Consider the following 21,425-nt stretch of genomic DNA (forward strand, 5'->3'; position numbering starts at 1 on the left):
TAGCATATACAAACTTAGCCTAAAGTCCTGATTTATAAATATTTGTTTGCTTCTAATGATTAGGGGAAATTAAACCACAGTTATTTAGGATATGCGCAGTAAAATAAAGATTAAAATGACATCCAAGACTACCACATGGGAAGAAGAGTTAGGCCACTTTAAGCTCTAGGTGTTCATACTTCACATAGAGAGTTATAGGCCAGGATGAAATAGGAAAGCCCTGAATACAAAACCCAAATGAATTCACAAAAAGTATAATACATAAAAAAAGGGAGTTCGAGGATCCATAGAAGAAAAGACAATACTTAATGACCAAATGCATCTGGTACTGCCACAGAGTTATTTTTACTCCAACTGCTAATTATAGTGAAAGAGTCCTTTCCAAAAACAAAAGCAATTAAGAGAAGACAAGGAGGAGGTAAGGGGAAAGTGGGGAAGCATAGACACAGATAAGGAAAAAAAGAAGAAATTGACTTTAAACAACTAATTTGCAATAGTCATTTTTTAAAAACTCACATTGGACTGGCTTAGGTAAAAATGCAGCTTACTAGCCTGAAGATTTGGATTTAATCTCTATGACCTACATGGTAGAAGGAGAAAGCACATCTCTTCTAGTTGTCTTCTGATTTCCTCATGCACTCTGTGGCCTATCTTCATATATAGAAACACACATAAATAAATAAGTAAAAAATACTTAAAAATTTTAGCTCATATCTAAAATTTACTAAATCAATTTTGGTTTATTTTGTAATTTTGTCATATGGATTTGCATCAAAATTATTGATTATGTAAGTACCAAATATATTTATAATACTGATTACATTTTACCTTTAGTATGCTTTCTGTATCTGTACTTTTAAAAGTGACTTTCACATTATTTTTGTGATGTTTGCAAAATACTATTTTACTTGCTTTAATAACAGGAATCTTAGTTACATTTATTTAGGAAGGAAAAGGATATATATTTTTCTCTCTCAAAGATTAAGGAAGAATTAAAAGCTGTATGCATAGGGAATGTGAAATATGTATATTTTTAACACAGTCTTCTTTAAACATCACTTTCAGATTTCCCTCACAAAATGTTTCCAAAATTTCATATATTTAGCTTCAATACTGGATGCACCTCCTATCTCTATACATACGGCTACTTTAAATTCTTCCTTAAGCTCTGAGAAAATAAACCAATAATAAGTCTGCTTACATCCTTTTTATTTGTATCATGCATCTTTCCAAAAAGAAATATAAATAAAAAATAAGAATGTGTCATATATTTAAGAACATATAGTTTCTTACAAAATAAATACCTGCCACAAGTTAATTAAGAGAAAACAAGGAAAGTAAGACTCCATTAATAAAGGAATTGAAGGATTTATACTAGAATTTAAATTTAGCTTTCAGTATCAGACAAGTAGCATAAAGTATGGCTTTACTACTACTGTAAGTATGCACTTAAATTTCATGGAAGGGTAACATGATTTAAAAAAATTCAAACTCACCAATTCTATGTATGACATTGCTATCTTTCATATGATTCTGGTTTATCTATCAATTCATGTTTTAGACTACATCAATGGTCAAATGGAGAAAATAGTGTTTAAATATAATTAAAATATAAATGAGCTTCACAACGTGCACCCCTGCAAAATATGGCATGAAGGCTGCAACTTATAATTCACCAAGTGAAATAGTTTTTAACAAAAGGGCAAACAAATTTTAGGAGATATTAGAACATTCTGCACTTCATAGCTATCAATGCAGATGGCATGCCAAATAAGCTGCTCAAAATGCACATTGTGGGGGATTATATTGACTACTCTGTGTGGACACTTTGCTTCATGAACATTTGGTACATCTGTCTTATGATAATTTCTTGGGTCATATGTAATTGTAGTTGTTCTTAAATATGTTTGGATTTGTTTTAGAAAAATGTCATATGTTAGTTTATATTCACTATATTTGGAACTTCCAGAAGAATATGGCTATTAAAGGTCTATAAAATGATTTTATCCTTTTACCCCTTTTCTGTGTTTACAAGCAAAGGCACAGACTAGCATTTTGTAACTCAAAATCGTAATCCTGTATATGAAGGGTGACCTTAGTCAATAATCTATTGGTTTCACATAAGTCACTTTGTTCATCTGTTCTAAAGCAACTCAAGGGCAAGTATAACTTTCCTCAACAATTCCGACAGTATGAAAGGTATAAAAATTATTAATATGACACACAAAATTTAGAAAATAATCACAGATATTCTAAAGAATTTGATTCATATTCAGTGACTTAGTTCTTTTGTCTAATTGGCTTTAAATAACTTTAGACAACATTTACTCAAGGACTGGGAGTCTGATGTGGTGATAGCGTGTCTGCCTAACATATGTAAGATGTGTGTTCAATTTTCAGGGCCAAATGCACAAAGAAGGTTGATAAGCAAATAATTATGCAAAAAGCCACATGTTTATTGAATGATGGTTGTTACAAACAAACATTAATGTCAGGAAATCATGGAACAATATTTTTTTCTACTAACAGATGCAGAAGTGTTAAAATTATGATTAAAAACAATACTTCACTTTTGTCCAAATGTACATAGCATTCCCAAATGGGAAAACCCGTTAACCACTCATGTTTTCTACATTCAACAATGATTTTGTCAAATAATACTATTCATTTGAATTTGGTAATAAATTTAAATATTGTGTAGCATCTAAGAGTTATGAATCCTACCTTGAAACATTTTAAAAAGTGTGTACATGTTGACTTCCTTTTGGAGTTGCCTGTGCCTTCTCATTTGACATTCCTTCAGCTGTGTTAAAGTGAGCCTTTAGATGTCTAGTCCACATCTGATACATTGATTTTAGTCTTCTCCCTTTCAAAAGAGTTCATTTAGATTGTAATTTTCTACCTGGAAATGTATGGTACTTGATACTGTGTATCTACATGTCTCAGCTATACAAAGAAGCAAACACAATCAAAGGTAATTGAATCATAACATTTTAAAACCTAAACTTAATTCCATGCTTGATCTTATTTTAACAGAATTTAAAAATAGACCTAGAGAAGAAAAAGCAAACCATGGAAAAACTAAGTTCACTCAATCAAGATCTGCTTTCAGCACTGAAAAATAAGTCGGTGACTCAAAAGATGGAAATCTGGATGGAAAACTTTGCACAACGTTGGGATAATTTAGCCCAAAAGCTTGAAAAGAGTTCAGCACAAGTAAGTAATACTAACTCTTATATTGTATATTATGTTGAAGATATTTGAGAACTACATTGAGACAAAAATACTGTGATTTTCCCCAAACTGTGCAACTAGTTTAGTCCTTTCCCAGTGTTTGGTTGATCTAAAAATATGGTTCCCTTATCTACCCTGGTGTTGGAACACTGTGAAGAGGCAGATGTATGAGTACCTAATGAATGAACTCATTGCTGTATTGGTTCTTCAGGAATGGAAAACTGTATGGTGGAGTAATTAAACAAAATAACTATAGAATTGTATCACACTGTCCATCTTTGTAACATGGCTTTGGAGAACCATGAATACCTCAGTTTATACTTGAACAAAAACTGAAATTTAGGAAATAATGAATTATCCATTTATAATCATTAACAGGAGTAAGACTAGGTTGTAAGTCTTGAACTTCCTCTCTAAGCTTCTCTTTTAGTATAAATGATGTAATATTAGATTTCAACTTGCACAGTTCTAAGATAAAAATCATAGCTGTGGCTAAGCAATAAAACCATAAACCTTAGATTAGGAAAAAAATCTCTAAGTCACATTTACAGTGTAATAAAAATTTATTTTGAGAAATTTTCCATTTTATTAATTTTAGGAAAATTTGTATTTTTAAAATATTTTGCTATTTTAGATAGATAATGATATAATTAGTAGGTATTCAAAAATATTATGTATGACAATATTTAGCATAATCTTTCTTATTTATTTTAAGTATAAAGATTTTTGCTAATGGAACACAATTCATGGCTCATTTTATCATGTACATACCACAAATAACATAGTGACTATATTTAATAGATTTTAGGAAGATGTTCTTTCTGTTGAAAGTTAGGTATAGAGAATTTCTATTCCAGAGATTTGAGAACTGATATGTACAACTTACAAATACTTGTTGAAAGATGAAGCAAAAAAAATCCTTAAGAGACTTTATCTAGAATCACAACTGAAAAATATCAATTATCATCTTTGGCTTGACGAATACCTGAATACAAGCTAAGAATGCTAAACTTGATGAAAAGGCAGTCTAGTAAAATGGAAATACTCTCTGGTCCAAAATGTTCAAGAATAGAAATTCTTTGTGGTGTGATTATGGATTGGCTTCTGTGACATTCCAATGGTTATGTAAGTCTTCAACAAATGCTTTTACAAATGTGCATGCTGATATGCACAGTTTTCTAAACACCATGACCCTAATGATTGTATTATCTTGATTTTAATTATTAAATATAATGAATATTTCTCTATAGTTAATAAAGGAAACTAAAATTAATTTAACTGATTTTAAACACTACCACAGTCATTTAACTGAAATCATTTATATTCTAGGACAAATAAGTGACTTGTGTGCTTTATAATTAATATTGTAGGATATATTAAAATTTTATTATCTGATGGTTTGATGTAAGAATACATCTACCCAGGTAAATATAAAAGTTTCTGGTCTTTTTCCCCAAGAAAATTGCTGTGACTCATAAAATTTGATGTCATGATTTATTTTCTATGCAGCTAATGACCATTATTTTTGAGATAATTTCAGTTGTGAGCAGAAATTTCCTACAAATAAAACTAGAACAATTGGAATTCCCCTGTCTTTGAATATGACAGTTGATGTTCATGCTGTCTATGTCTGTGCCTACATTGAATATTTAGGCTGAATTAATTCTTGCTGTCTTTTAGTCTCTCAAAGAGAAAATGAGATTGTGTATGCATATGCTGGGTCATTTCATGTTTTTTGACAGATTTAACACTTTTGATAGTCACATAGGTAACTCAAGGCATGACTGGACATAAGCCATTTTATCAGTGTACCAACAATACAAATGGAAAAATCAGGGTTGGAAAAATGCTACTACAGAAGCCCCATGTTTGGTTCTTAGTATTAAATATTAGGAAGCTCTTAATGCCCTGTAGACCTGTGGATGCATGTGCTGTGTTTAGAGTTGCTTAGCTACTCCTTTTTATAAGAATTTTAAATTAAAATATTTAAAACTTTTATTTTTTATAACAATCTTATTGGCTCCAGAAAGTTTCCAAAAGAAACAATCCAAAACTACCAATTTGTGTGTGTGTGTGTGTGTGTGTGTGTGTGTGTATTTGATCAGTACAATTAAATTATTTAGGTCACTTCACTTATTAGGATCTTGTCTTAGTTAAATACATGGGTTAGCCATGATGGATTTTAGTGCATCTTTTTGGTAATTATGTAGGTTAAAGATTTTCTTAGAAAAACATGTGAAGTTAGACCTTAAGTGACTTTGGAAATTAAGTATCATTTTGATAGCCTCAATGAAAATCAGTATTTGACAAGGTTTTGTCTTATCAGTGCAGTAAGTCTTGAATTTCTCTTTTATTACCTACTGTAAATGAAATTATTATAAATACTAAAATTTGATTGACACTGAGTTAAAACATGCAATATTTCATTTTAATAATTTACTTATTAAATAAAACTTAAGCCAAATTGATCTCTATAACAAACTTCTAGTCTTTAATGTCTGTGGTATGTTCTTTATGACTGAAATTTTAAATAAATCTGAGTTAGTGAGGGAGTTCTACTTATTCACATTAATGTCAAAGGCAGAGGGAATATAAGCATGAAAATATAATTCCCCTTCTACTTAAATAAGAATGACTTTTGTTATTAATATACTTCAGTTACCATGAATATATATTTAAACTACTTGTTATTTATTTATTTATTTCCTACTGAAAATAAATGAAATGACATGTAAATAGATGACTTATGGCTACACCCTTCATAAATACTAGCTATAAAATGTATAATTACTTCCATCTTAGATGGCATATGATAGAAAGTTAGGTGAATTATAAAATTAAATGTCATTGATTTTGAATTTTGCAGGTGCTGCTAACTAACACAATTGTACAAATTCTATCTTTAATATGAATCCAGAATATAATTATATGCCTTTTCTTTCTGATATATTTTGTACTAAAAGCAAATTAAAATGAAGAAAAATACATAAAACTAAAGAGAACACTTCGTAGAATGAACTCTCTTAATCATTATGTAGTATTTTATTTCAAAGTCAAGAATTATTTCTTTTATGATGTCCTTTGAGTATTTGACTCTAATTGTTCTCATTATCCCAATGTCAATTCCTATTCATGAAGGTTTTTTAACCTTAATATTGTTGCCAAAACAGAACAGCCATTAATATTAAAAATAAATTAAGTTACTTAACAGTTGTTGGTGTTTACTGTTGTCTCCCCTTAATTATGATAGTTACTCAGCATACATTCATGAGACAAAAATTTTATTTATTTTTTAAAATTTTATTTTAACCTTTTTTCACAGTCCCATAAGTATCAACTCAGTTCATCCTCCAACTGTTCCACATCCCATAACTCCTCCCCCTTTCTCCACGAGGATGTTTTCACACCCAACTCCACCCCAATAGACCTTCCCACTCCCTGGAGCCTCAAGTCTCTAGAGGGTTAGGTACATCTTCTCTGACTGAACTCACATCTGTCAGTCCTCTGCTGTATATGTGTCAAGGGCCTCATATCAGCTGGTGTATGCTGCCTGGTTGGTGGCCCAGTGTCTGAAAGATCTCAGGGATCCAAGTTAATTGAGACTGCTGGTCCTCCTACAGGGTCATCCTCCTTCTCAGCTTGTTTCAGCTTTTCCCTAATTCAACCACAGAGATCAGCATCTTCTGTCCACTGGTTGGGTGTGAATATTTGCATCTGACACTTTCATCTGCTTTTTGGGTTTTTTGTAGCCCTGTCAAGATAGGTCCCTTTCTGTGAGTGCTCCATAGCCTCAGTAACAGTGTCATGCCTTGGGATCTCTTCTTGAGATGGATCCCGCTTTGGGCATGTCTCTGGACCTTCTTTTCCTCAGTCTTCTCTACATCTCCACCCCTGTAGGTTTTTTTCAGACAGGAACAATAATGGGTCAGAGTTTTGACTGTGGGATGGCAAACCCATCCCTCATTTGATGCCCTGTCTTTCTGCTGGATGTGGGCTCTGCAAGTTCCCTCTCCCCACTGTAGGGCATTTTATCTAAGGTCCCTCCCTTTGAGTCCTGAGAGTCTCTTACCTCCAAGGTCTCTGGTGCATTCTGGAGGGTCCCCCCACCTCCCACCTCCCAAGGTTGCCTATTTCTATTCTTTCTGCTGGCTCTCAGGGCTTCAGTCCTTTCCCCCACCCAGATCCTGATCTTGGCACTAAAATAAACTTGTATGTTAAGGTGCTGATCAAGGGAAATCTATCTTTGTACCATGTCAAATAAAATGCCTTTGACTACTGTATATTCAGTGCATGTATTATTTTGCATAGTTACATATTAAATGTAACACTCATCTTACTTCACAAATATTATTGTGATTGTTACATTGCCTACTACAGTATATAATCGTGAATATGGTGATTTAATTTTAGCCATTTCAATGAGTACTGTAGGGGATACATATGAAATAAGTATTGAGCCTATTTGAAATACTGTGATATATCTACTGAATAACTTATATAATTTTTGATTGTGTTAATTTAGTATATTGTCCAATGCCAGAAAATCTTGGTTTTGACATATCAAGTATATTAATGCAACATTGAACAGATCCCTTATATTTCATACCATCAAATTGGAGTTTATAATTATTGAGTTTTAAATTTTAAAATTGATGTTTATAAACAGTATTCATGTTATCCCTTGGTTTGCTCAAAGTTCAAAGATAAATTCACCTGGAAAAGTCATAATGAGATAGTTTGTCTTTACAATGTAAGAAATTCATGATAAACTGGAAGCTTATTTTGCCATATGAAGGAAGAAGCTTTCGTCTTCTGAGAGATAAACCTGTATAGCATGCACAAAATTAGATTAAATAGCTCCCATAATCTCTCTCCTCCCAATATTGTCAAGATTCTAATTAATTTAAATCAATTACTAAAAGCCATGCCAAAACTTAGTATATGATTCTACTGGCTGATTTTGGATATCAACCTGACATAAGCTGTAGTTATCACCAAGAAAGAAGCCTTCTTTGAATAAATGCCTCCATGAGATCCAGCTGCAAGGTATTTCCTAAATTAGTGACCAAGAATGTGAGAGCTCATTGTGGGTGGTACCATCCCTGGGCTAGTAGTCTTGGGTTCTATAAGAAAGCAAGCTGAGCAAGGCAGGGGAAGCAAGCCAGTGAGTGACACCCCTCCATGGCCTCTGCAACAGCTCCTGCTTCCTGAGCTGCTTGAGTTCCAGTCCTGTCTTCCTTTGGTGATGAAAAGCAATGTAGAAGTGTAAGATGAATAAACCCTTTCCTCCCCATCTTACTTCTTGCTCATAATGTTTTGTGCAGGAATAGAAACCCTGACTAAGACAATGACCAATTGTTTTATGATCTTATTGCATGGAGTAGGTTGGAAAAGTAATTATTATTTGTTATACATAAGGAATTCTGGCCTACTTTTTCAGGATTAGTGTGTTATTATTTTCTTACTTCTTCATACCAAAGCAAATGAAATAGTATTGTCAGTCATGATGTTGTAGTAAAGATCATATGTAGCCATTGTATGGAGCCATCACCTCTGTACATTCTTAAATGCAATTTCACCATTAGTCATGTTACATGAATAAATGTATTCAATTTTATAATAAGAATGAAGAAGAACTATTAACATGATAGAAATTAACTTCATATTAAATACCAAAATATCTCAAAAGACAGACCTTTTAAAAAATGCTTTACATGTTCATACTGTCTGTCTATAATCAGAGAACTTATACTCTTCTCAGAAAAATATTTTATAGTAGTTAGCTATCATATATAAAATAATCTTTCCTTGTTAACTAAAAATATCACAATAAAAAGGTTCCTGGAATCCAAATAAAATTATGTCTTACTTTCAGAAGAAAAGCAAACTTAAATTGTTCATTTAGTGTTCTTTTTTTGGCTAGGTGCAAATATATTTGAGTTTATATTTTAAGCAGTTTTGAAACTGTTGCCTTTTGCTTTAATCTTGATATAACCTGTCATTGGAGTATGTAATTAAAGTTGCTCATAGCTCAGTGATTGATTCTGAATAATGAATTTTTGAACAGCTTAGAAAAATAAAAGATAACTTGCAATTGGTGCATATAAGACTTCAGTATCTCTTGATGTTTGTTGAATTTTTTTTGTTGTGGTGGTAGTTGTATGCTTGCTTATTTTTCATAAAAGCTATTAAAATAGAAGGCATCAACATATTGTTTGTCCAACAGCAAGTGTTTTAAATGCATATAATTGAACCATTATTTACAGATGATAACTTGTAGGACTTCATTCTTTTGTAGCCAGTTTAAAAAATGAAACAAATATCTTTTAAAATTTTATTGTTTATTTTATTAATTTATATTTTGAATGTTATTCCCCTTCACAGTTAAGCCCCCTATCCCCTCCTCCCTCCTCCTGCCTCTATGAGGGTGCTCCCCCTCCCACTCATCCCGTCCTGCCTCAGTGCACTAGCATTCCCCTATGCTGGAGCATCTAGCCTCCACAGCACCCAAGGACTCCTCTCCCATTTATATAAGATAAGGTATTTGTCTGTTACATATGCAGCTGGAGCCACGGATTCCTCCATGTGTACCCTTTTGTTGGTATCATGACTCTTCCCAAATTTCTTCCAATGGAAAGTAACAGATAACAATCGTGGATGGATGGTACACTAAATGCTCATATTTCTCAGAATGTTCTTGAAAGTCTATTTAACAATTCTTTGTTTTAGCAAAATACTTGTTCTTGTCTTAATAGCCAAAAGCAGAACTATTGCAAGCTTCCTTTGGTCTTGTTGGAAATAAATCTTCCAAATAAATTGGTTACAACGGGCTGTAATTAATATTCCAGAGATAACTTATGGGCATACTAAAGTGAGCACTGAGGAATATAAGTGGAGAATTTAAAGGGAAGGAATAAATCATTTTGTACATCTTGTCTGTGATATTGTCTTGCATGTGAAGATGATAAGTGCCATGAAGTATATCACATATTATATTAGGGCAAATTTTTAAACTATGTCTTTCCAAATATGTCAGATCTGAAGGGGAGTATAATTCTACAACAAGCATCTATAATGATAAATTTAGAAAATTATGTATTTGAACATGTTCAGTGGCTTATACAGAGAATATTTTAAGTCAAACCTTTGAAAAACATGAAACTCAAAGATACTCATGAATTAATAATTACTTCATATTAGCCTTGTACTAAAATTGTAAAAGATGCCACCTTTATTAAATGGCATTTTATTCTGGACTTTAACTGACAATCATTTTAAATGTGCCATGATCAAAATAATATTTATAAAATCAAAATTTCATTTTAAACTGTATTTGATGTAATTCATTCTTTTTAAAGGTTTTTCTTCATTCAAGTGATGTTTTTTAATCTAAAATCATTGGAAAACTATTAATACATGTATACAATGTCCCAGATGTTAGAAATTGTACTCAGATATTTTATCAAAATGTATCTTAATGTTGTGAACATTTGATTTAGTATGTCTTAATGATACAGTGGCGTCCTTTTTTGCTTGTTTCATTTTGTTTTTGTTTTGTTTTCATTACTTCCTGAAGTTGTTTTTTTAAGTTCACTCCAGAGTCACTGTTTACATATGATTTTCAGATTATCTAGCTTTGCTGTTTCAGTCAACATAACTTAAGCCAGATAAAATAATTTGATTCAGAGTTAATATGGTGTTGGTTTGATCTGAAGGTCAATGTACCAACAAGCAGAAACAGTTTCTCATTATTTTCCTTCACTACTCCAAGCAGTCTTTACCAAAGTCTTTCAAGAAGTGTCTGACCTCTGTTTCAATATTTCTCACAGATTTCACAGGCTGTCACCACCACTCAGCCATCACTAACACAGACAACTGTAATGGAAACGGTAACTATGGTGACCACAAGGGAACAAATCATGGTAAAACATGCCCAAGAGGAACTTCCACCACCACCTCCTCAAAAGAAGAGGCAGATTACTGTGGATTCTGAGATCAGGAAAAAGTGAGTGCACCAAGATTCATTTTTAAGCAGGAAAACTCATTTCCATGAGACTCATGTTTTATAGTGGAATCATATTTCCTAAAGCTTAAGTACTTTGTAATGTCAATTAAATAGTGAGAAAAATAAAGAGCTGTTTTAAAATTTACCCAAGAAATCATTATGTCAATAACTGGAGGCTTAATGGAAATGCTCTTTTCTGAATTGAAAGAAGAAACTAAGAGTAATGAACACCTATGGCACATTTTAATCCTGAAAATGTCCAGTTTTGGTTTGTTTTTTTTTTTTCCTTATAAGGGCCTGCCTGCTTGTTCATGCATTAGTTTTGCATTAAATGGCTTTCTTCCAGTAATGGGAAATGCAATTTTCTGAAGAAGGACACCTTTAATAATGAGATCCATTCTGCTGCTGCATGAGAACATAATGTCTCAATCTGCACATCCTAAATCAGAAGTAATTACAGAGCAGATTTCCTGTTCTTTGATATTTATAAAGTCTTATCTTAAAGGCATTAGAACTTTTAAATTATCTTTCTGTGAAAAATTCTTAGAAGACATTGGATGTGTTAGGTATTCTGTAAACCAGTGGACATATTAAAATCATGGCCAAAATACTTAAAGGCAAAACTGACATGAAAATCATAAAATGATACAATTTCCATCCTAGATTCATTATTATAAGATTAAGAAATTACATTGCAATATGCTTTATGTTTCTAAGTAGCATATGATCAGGAATGTATAGAACACTTGACATTAGAATTTGCACACACCAGAGTATGGAAGTACAAGAATACATACCTAAAACTAGTATGTCAGATATTCTTAGCAACGAAAAAGAATCATCTCAAAAATTATTTGAACAAATTATTTGATACTTTTATTACATTTATTAATAACATAATTTGATTCAAAAATTTCAAACTATGTCTTTGGCTTCAAAATATTTCTGTTTTGCTGAGCTGTCTAGTACAGAATTCTACAGTCTAGACAACAGCCGCCTATTGCTGTTTTCTCTATGAGTTATGAACTAATAATTAGTACTTATATACTTATTATCATTTTATGTGTATGAAACTCGCCTATATGAGTGTGGATGGATGATATGTATGCATATTCTTTTTGGTAGCATGGACATGTGCATGCCACAGTGCATGTATGGATAGGAGAAGACAATGTGTGTATCAGTCCTTGAATTCTATTGTTTGAAGCAGATTCTTGTTTTTGTTATTGTGCTTTCCATTGTTCACCACTCCATAGGCAACTACAAAGTGAACTTTCATGGATTCTCCTCTCTCAGCTTCCAGTCGCACATTAGGAGCACTGGCATTACAGATGGAAACTACTATACCCACTTTTTTATATGTGAATTTGAACTCTAATTCCTACGCTTTTATAGCAAGGGTTTTACACACTGAGCCCTCTCTACAGCCATGATATTGTATTTTGAGGGGTTAAAATATTCAGAAGACTAATACTTCATGACTTCCAATTGTATAAATTTCAAATTTCAGAGTCTTCATTTAAAACACAACCCTATTTATTCAAACTTTTATCATCTATGAGTCTTTCACATGACAAAGGCACATTTTTAAAAATAACATAGCTATAATTCTATGACACCTCACAAAATGTATCTGATACAACAGAAATTAATGTTGGCTGCTCTTTCATCTGGTCAAGTGGTTCACAAAATTTGGATAACATAGTGCATCCATTTTAGGCAGAAATTCCACACAGTCTCATTGCTACAATAGTGTAAATGTCACTATTCACTGATGGTGAGGAAAAATTATAATGGCACAAACAAATCAGTAAGTCTCTTAGTTTGCATTCATTTTTCTAATAGCATTTCCACTAATATATATAATGTCACATTGAATGTCTGTCTATAGAAGAAACTTAGTAGGCTGATCACTTTTGGGTATATGCTGCCCAATGATTGTAATATCTTCAGAAACAGCCTTACATGAACTTCAGCAAAGTGAGTTGATCTATTCCAGTCTATCTTCAAGGATTTATTTCTGCCTCTTGGACTGAGATTGTATTTGCTTTGAAATTTATGTTTGGATTCATTTCATTCAGAAAAGCATGTGTAGTGGAAGAGAAATTGGTCACCTAATGCTGTTTGATCATATGTTCCCCATGGTTATTGTAAATGACTAGGTTGAAAGAATAAATGGGAATGTACAGATGATTTCAATAAACCCAGAATTTATTGGGGGGTTTTATTATATGCTTAGAACAAGATTCTATGCTTTAACTGAATAACATTAATTTTTCCTGATAACTTTCCAAGATAGGTGTAGGCATTATTAGTATTATAAATAGCTACAGAGTACCTGGGCTTTGATTTCAACACAGAATGTATAGTAAAATAGCTCTTCAGTGGGTCAAAGACTAAGGTGCTATTTTGTCATGGTTTGCTTGAAGCTGTCTAATTATACTTGTTGTCCCAGAATAATTATGCTTAGCACTAGCGTGCACTCTCCAGGTGTCTTTCTTTGAAAAGGATAATTATATAGACAAACTATATAGACTCTACAATGATGAGTTTAAACTGAACAAAGTGCAAAAGAAGCATTTTGAAGCAATTACATTCAGTAATTGATAAATGTTTACTTCATGGAATGTAACTAAAGAACTTTCATGAACTTATGACTGAAAACTTTATGTTAACCAGTACCTGTCTCCCATATTTGAAACAATTACATTTTTCTGTGTACTTTGTACTTGTGTTTGGTTAATTGTCCTTCTTTAAAACAATGTTCTTGTTCAGCATCTATGACTAACTATAGTCCATCTCCTGGTTTTCATTTTGATCTAATTCCTAAGAAAGTGTCTCATAAGGCTAATCCCTTTGAGACTTATCTCAATTGTCCTCTCTTGTAAATTTGTAGAATGAGTCCCAAGTCATGTTTCTCTATATATGACCTCTTCCCTCAAATGCAGATGCTCCAGTGGTGGTATTCCTACATCAGAATCCAGCCAGTGCTTCAGTTTCTATTTTTATTGCTCACAATTATATTGCACACATATTTTAAACATAATGTATGGCCTGTATGTCCAGATGAGTAGCAAACCTTGGAAACAAGTGTACCCAGGTTTGGAAGTTGCCTGTTTTGATTACTAACATATGACCTCAGAAAAATCACTTAAAACCTATTCATCCAATTCAATAGTTTTTACATTATCATGTACAGTGAAGAAGAAGAAGCACTGAATTTGATGCATATGAGGGAATAGATTTTCTATAAATGCTAGGAGATTTGAATTTCTAAATGTTCATGGAGTTAATGGATTTTGTGAGAATGGCAGTGGTAGTAATTTAGAGGTAAAAGTGGTGATAGTGCTGGAATTATTGATGGAGAATATTAATGTATAGAATTTGGGGCAAGAAATCCCATGATAAATATCTCAAATATAATGACTATATAATACCCTTGTTTTCCTTTTTTTCCCCAAACATTTGCCTCCTGAATTCTATAGTATACCTAAACAACTACTCTTATATTTTTATCATTTTTATATTTAATTATTATACAAGTATCATTATTTAAGCCATTTTCTGAACATTCTTACTTCATATTCTATAAACCAAGCAATTTCTCTTCTTCTTGTGTAATTTCTTTCAACTTCCAATGAACTTCCTTATAATTATTATATTTCCAATTTTCTTTTGTGCTTTCCATCTGGAAGTAAATCATTATTAATATAATCACTATCATATTAAAAAATCATATATTGATTTTAAATATATTAAACATTATTCTTTTTTTTCTTGTAACTTTGTTTTTGTTTTTTTTTTTACTTTTTTTTATTAGATCTTTCATTTACACTTCAGATACCATCCCGTTTCCCCATTCCCCCCCCTTAGAAAACCCCTATCCCATGCCCCCTTTTCCTTTTTGCATTTATACATTTTTTTAAGAAATGTTAATCATAGGCTTTATAAGTTTGGTATTGTTCAATCAGAGGTGTAACCCACTACCCAACCTAGGTATATCAACTATCTTTGACTGGTGGAGATACATGAACATCTGCTTCCCTGTCTCCCCCCTCTATCTCTCTTTCATCACCTAGCTTCTCCTCTCCTTCTTCTTCTCCTCTTCTTACTCCTTTTCTTCCTCTCAGTACTCCTCCCACCTTAGCTCCTCCTACACCTCACCCTTCCTGTTAAAAGGAAACATTTCTCTCAAAATACAATTAGAGCATAATTATGCCTATTTGTACCAGTGAGGTACAAGATAGTCCTAATACCCAGTCCATCCTTTTGTTGACTAACCAGCACCTCTGTCATCTATCCTAACTAAAACACTTAGTTCTGAACCTGGCTTTTTCCTTGGCTTTAGGATGAATGTCAGCTGATGACCATACACTCAGATCTTTTCTCTCAAAGTAAATAGCTATAAATTTTCAACCCCATCAGAAATCCAGAATGACTGAGTTGACTATAATTGTGGGAAGCACAAAGCATAGCTTCTAAAACTTAGCCAATTTATAGAGACCTCTGAACACCTGGACACTCGCTCTACTTCAAAACGTTGGAGCATCTGTTCTTCTGCCTTCTGGCCCAGGATCATCTGACAGACCTTAGTGCTGCAGAATTATTAAGGGCTGATTACTCTGTCTAGGCAGATATAATCAGTCGACTATTCTGCAAGTGTGTCCTTTTCTGGACAGTAATTTGTCTGTAGAAGGAAAGTGGCAATTCTTGCCTAGTGGCTGTCTCACCACAACTGGAGTAACTCCAAGGATGCTCAATTTCTTCTTAGAATTCAATATAGGAAGCTGTCCGGAGCAGACAGGTCTCTAATGAAAATGAACATTAATACTGAAATGTTTGTCATGTCAATTCTAAGGATTTCTGATGTTTTGAAAACCAGCTATCCATGTAAGGTAATCTGGACTGTTGCCTGTTAACTCCACTCAGCTATTTCTAAATAAAACATAGAGAACACCCTTATAATAAACTCCCAGTCATGAATTTGCTATAGTCCCTTAACTCACAGGCTGACCATCTCAAATCAGTTAAAAAAGTTAAAGAAGGACTGGGTCTAAGCTTTGTATTCCTAAGTGTGTTATACAGGTACAATGCCTATGAGAGTAACAATATTCATCTCACTCTTATATCAATAAGAAGCTCATGCCAATGAAAACCTTAAAATTTGTAAACAAAGTAAATTGGTGCCATTTAAGAATTTATATCTTCATCTTGATATTAATTATACAGATTTCTACTAATAGGTTATGGCTATGCAATAAACCCTAGCTAATCCTCTCTATTCCGACAAAACCACTACTTTTCCCTAGAGAGACAGCCCAACATTTACCACCTTAGTCCCCATGCCCAGGGAATAGGGGCGCTGACTCTTCATTAGCTTCTTCAAGCTGATTATGGGCATTGAGATGTTAGAAGAGGAGTGGGGGGGGGAGTAAGTTGACAATCCTCTGATGCTGTGTCTTCGCTGCCTCCAGATGGAATTCACAGACCTCAGAGGTTTGAGCAGGTCTGCCCAGCTTGCTTGTTGAGTAGATACACCAAGGCTGATCATTCTGCAATATACAATTCTCAAAACAAATTTTAGTATCAAGATAGTATTTTTTAAGAGGGCTGACATTTTATTAAGAATGTTGGTTCTAACCGCTTTTCTATTTTTCCCCTCTTTTATTGGATATAATATTTACATTTCAAATTTTATCCCCTTACCATATTTCCCCCACCACCCAGGAACCCCTTATCCCATCCCCCCTCCTCCTGCCTCTATGAAGGTGTTTACCCACCTACCCCCAGCCTCCCTCCCCACCCTCAGATTCCCCCCCCTCAGTGCTCAGCCTTCAGGGTACCAATGATCTTGTCTCCCACCTATGCCCAACAGGGCCATCCTCCCCTACATATACAGCTGGAGTCATGTGTCTCTCCCTATGTGCACCTGGGCTGGTGGTTTAGACCCTGGGGAGCTCTGGCTGGTTGGTATTCTTGCTCTCCTCACAGGGCCACCAGCCCGTATGGTTCACGGTTCCTTCAATTTACTCTCTAACTCCTCCATTGGGAACTTTGATCAGATTAATGGACAGCTGTGGGTATCTGACTCTGGGTATGTCCGACTCTGAGAGACCTCTAAGGAGACATCCTTATCAGGCTGCTGTCAGCTTTCCCATCCTGACATCCCTATCAGCGTCTATTTTTGGTGACTGCCTATGGAATGAATACCCAGACACAATGGTCTCCCTACAACCCCCCCTTCAGATTCTGACCCACACTTTGTCTCCATATTTGCTCCCTTGGTTATTTAGTTACTCCTTCTAAGAAAGACCTAGGTATCCTCACTTGTTCTTTCTTCTTCATGAGCTTCGTGTTGTCTGGTAGTTGAATCTTTGTTGTTTCAAACTTTTGGGCTAATCTCCGCTTATCAGTGAGTAAATACCATGTGTGTTCTTTTGTGATTGGGTTACCTCACTCAGGATTATATTTTCTAGATCCATCCATTTACCTAAGAATTTCTCGAATTCATTATTTTTAATAGCTGAGTAATATTCCATTGTGTAAATGTACCACATTTTTTGTATCCATTCCTCTGTTGAAGGGCATCTGGGTTCTTTCCAGCTTCTGGCTATTATAAATAGGGCTGCTATGAACATAGTGGAGCATATGTCTTTGTTATTTGTTGAGGCATTTTCTGGGTATATACCCAGAAGTGGTATAGCTGGGTCCTCAGGTAGTGCTATATCCAATTTTCTGAGGAACCGCCAGACTGACTTCCAAAGTGGTTGTACCAGCTTGCAACCCCACCAACAATGCAGGAGTGTTCCTCTTTCTTCACATCCTCGCCAGCATCTACTATCACCTGAGTTTTTGATCTTAGCCATTCTGACTGGTGTGAGGTGGTATCTCAGTGTTGTTTTGATTTGCATTTCCCTGATGACTAAGGATGTTGAGCATTTCTTAAGGTGCTTCTCGGCCATTCGAGTTTCCTCAGTTGAGAATTCTTTGTTTAGCTCTGTACCCCATTTTTTAATGGGGTTATTTTGTTGTTTGGCGTCTAATTTCTTGAGCTCTTTGTAAATATTAGATATTAGCCCCCTATCAGATGTAGGATTGGTAATGATCTTTTCCCAATCTGTTGGTTGCCGTTTTGTCTTGTTGACAGTGTCCTTTGCCTTACAGAAGCTTTGCAATTTGATGAGGTCCCATTTGTCGATTCTTGATCTTAGAGCATAAGCCATTGGTGTTCTGTTTAGGAACTTTTCCCCTGTGCCTAGGTATTCGAGGGTCTTCCCCAACTTCTCTTCTAATATTTTCAGTGTACCTGGCTTTATGTGAAGGTCCTTTATCCACTTGGAGTTGAGCTTTGTGCAAGGAGATAAGAATGGATTAATTTGCATTCTTCTACATGTTGACCTCCAGTTGAGCCAGCACCACTTGTTGAAAATGCTGTCCTTTTTCCACTGGATGAATTTAGCTCCCTTGTCAAATATCAAGTGACCATAGGTATGCGGGTTCATTTCTGGGTCTTCAATTCTGTTCCATTGATCGTCCTTTCTGTCTCTGTACCAATACCAAGCAGTTTTTATCACTACTGCTCTGTAGTACAGTTTGAGGTCCGGAATGGTGATTCCCCCAGAGGTTCTTTTATTGTTGAGAATAGTTCTCGCTATCCTAGGTTTTTTGTTATTCCATATGAATTTGTAAATTGCTCTTTCTATCTCTATGAAGAATTGATTTGGAATTTTGATGGGTATTGCATTGAATCTGTAGATTGCTTTTGGCAGGATAGCCATTTTTACTAAATTAATCCTGCCAATCCAGGAGCATGGGAGATCTTTCCATCTTCTGAGATGTTCTTCAATTTCTTTCTTGAGAGACTTGAAGTTCTTGTCATACAGATCTTTCACTTGTTTGTTAGATTCACTCCAAGATAATTTATTTTATTCGTGGCTATTGTGAAGGGTGTCATTTCCCTGATTTCTTTCTCTGCCTGTTTATCCTTTGAGTAGAGGAAGGCTACTGATTTGTTTGAGTTGATTTTATATCCAGCCACATTGCTAAAGTTGTTTATCAGGTTTAGGAGTTCTCTGGTGGAAGTTTTAGGTTCACTTAAGTATACTATCATATCATCTGCAAATAGTGAAATTTTGACTTCTTCCTTTCCTATCTGTATCCCTTTGACTTCCTTTTGTTGTCTAATTGCTCTAGCTAGGACTTCCAGTACTATATTGAATAGGTAAGGTGAGAGTGGGCAGCCTTGCCTAGTCCCTGATCTTAGTGGGATTTCTTCAAGTTTCCATTTAGTTTGATGTTGGCTACTGGCTTGCTGTATATTGCTTTTACTATGTTTAGATATGGGCCTTGTATTCCTGATCTTTCCAAGACTTTTAACATGAAGGGATGTTGAATTTTGTCAAATGCTTTCTCAGCATCTAGTGATATGACCATGTGGTTTTTCTCTTTGAGTTTATTTATGTAGTGGATTACATTGATGGATTTCCGAATATTGAACCATCCCTGCATTCCTGGGATAAAGCCTACTTGATCTTGATGGATAATTGTTTTGATGTGTTGTTGGATTCGGTTTGCGAGAATTTTATTGAGTATTTTTGCATCAATATTCATAAGAGAGATTGGTCTGTAGTTCTCTTTCTTTGTTGGGTCTTTCTGTGGTTTAGGTATGAGTGTAATGGTAGCTTCATAGAATGAATTGGGTAGTGTTCCTTCTGTTTCTATTCGATGGAATAACTTGAAGAGGATTGGTATTAGGTCTTCCTTGAAGGTCTGAAAGAATTCTGCACTGAAACCATCTGGCCCCGGACATTTTTTGGTGGGAAGATTTTTAATGACTGTGTCTATTTCTTTAGGCGTTATGGGACTGTTTAGGTGGTTTGTCTGCTCCTCGTTTAACTTTGGTACCTGGTATCTATCTAGAAAATTGTCCATTTCCTCCAGATTTTCCAATTTTGTTGAGTATAGGCCTTTGTAGTAGGATCTGATAATTTTTTTAATTTCCTCTGTTTCTGTTGTTATGTCTCCCTTTTCAGTTCTGATTTTATTAATTTGAATGCTGTCTCTGCACCCTTTGGTTAGTCTGGCTAAGGGTTTGTCTATCTTGTTGATTTTCTCAAAGAACCAGCTCCTGGTTTTGTTGATATTTTGTATAGTTCTTTTTGTTTCGACTTGGTTGATTTCAGCCCTGAGTTTGATTATTTCCTGCCGTCTACTCCTCTTGGGTATACTAGCTTCTTTTTGTTCTAATGCTTTCAGGTTTGCTGTCAAGTTGTTGATGTATGCTCTTTCCACTTTCTTTTTGTGAGCACTTAGAGCTATGATTTTTCCTCTTAGTACTGCTTTCAATGAGTCCCACATGTTTTGATATGATGTGTCCTCATTTTCGTTTAAATCTAAAAAGTCTTTAATTTCATTCTTAATTTCTTCCTTGACCAAGTTATCATTGAGTAGAGCATTTTTCAGTTGCCAAGTGTATGTCGGTTTTCTGATGTTTTTGTCCTTGTCAAAGACAAGTCTTAATCCATGGTGGTCTGATAAGGTGCTGGGGATTATTTCAATCTTTTTGTATCTGTTGAGGCCTGTTTTGTGACCAATTATATGGTCTATTTTCGAGAAGGTACCATGAGGTGCTGAGAAGAAGGTGTATTCTTTTGTTTTAGGATGAAATGTTCTATAGATGTCAGTTAAGTCCAATTGGTTCATAACTTCTGTTAGTTTCATTGTGTCTCGATTTAGTTTCTGTTTCCATGATCTGTCCAGAGCTGAGAGTGGGGTGTTGAAATCTCCCACTATTATTGTGTAGGGTGCAATGTATGCTTTAAGTTTTAGTAAAGTGTCTTTTATGTATGTGGGTGCCCTTACATTTGGGGCATAGATGTTGAGAATTGCAAGTTCCTCTTGGTACATTTTTCCTTTCATGAATATGAAGTGTCCTTCTTTATCTTTTTTGATTACTTCTGGTTGAAAACTGATTTTATTTGATATTAGAATCGCTACTCCAGCTTGTTTCTTGGGACCATTTGCTTGGTAGATTGTTTTCCAACCTTTTACTCTGAGGTAGTGTCTGTCCTTTCCACAGAGGTGCGTTTCCTGAATGCAGCAAAATGTTGGGTCCTTTTTACGTATCCAGTCTGATAGTCTATGTCTTTTTATTGGCGAATTGAGTCCATTGATATTAAGAGATATT

General features: G+C 34.4%; 1 protein-coding gene across 1 annotated transcript in view; it reads left to right on the forward strand.

Moving 5' to 3' along the window:
- Nucleotides 1-21,425, forward strand: part of Dmd (dystrophin) — a 1,571,027-nt gene that overhangs the window by 250,593 nt on the left and 1,299,009 nt on the right. The window contains exons 11-12 of the mRNA XM_076918257.1: nt 3,037-3,216; nt 11,064-11,239. Coding sequence (XP_076774372.1) covers nt 3,037-3,216; nt 11,064-11,239 — 356 coding nt within the window. The remainder of the gene's footprint in view (nt 1-3,036; nt 3,217-11,063; nt 11,240-21,425) is intronic.

The sequence above is a fragment of the Arvicanthis niloticus genome, chromosome X, assembly GCF_011762505.2.
Source record: "Arvicanthis niloticus isolate mArvNil1 chromosome X, mArvNil1.pat.X, whole genome shotgun sequence".
Lineage (NCBI taxonomy): Eukaryota > Metazoa > Chordata > Mammalia > Rodentia > Muridae > Arvicanthis > Arvicanthis niloticus.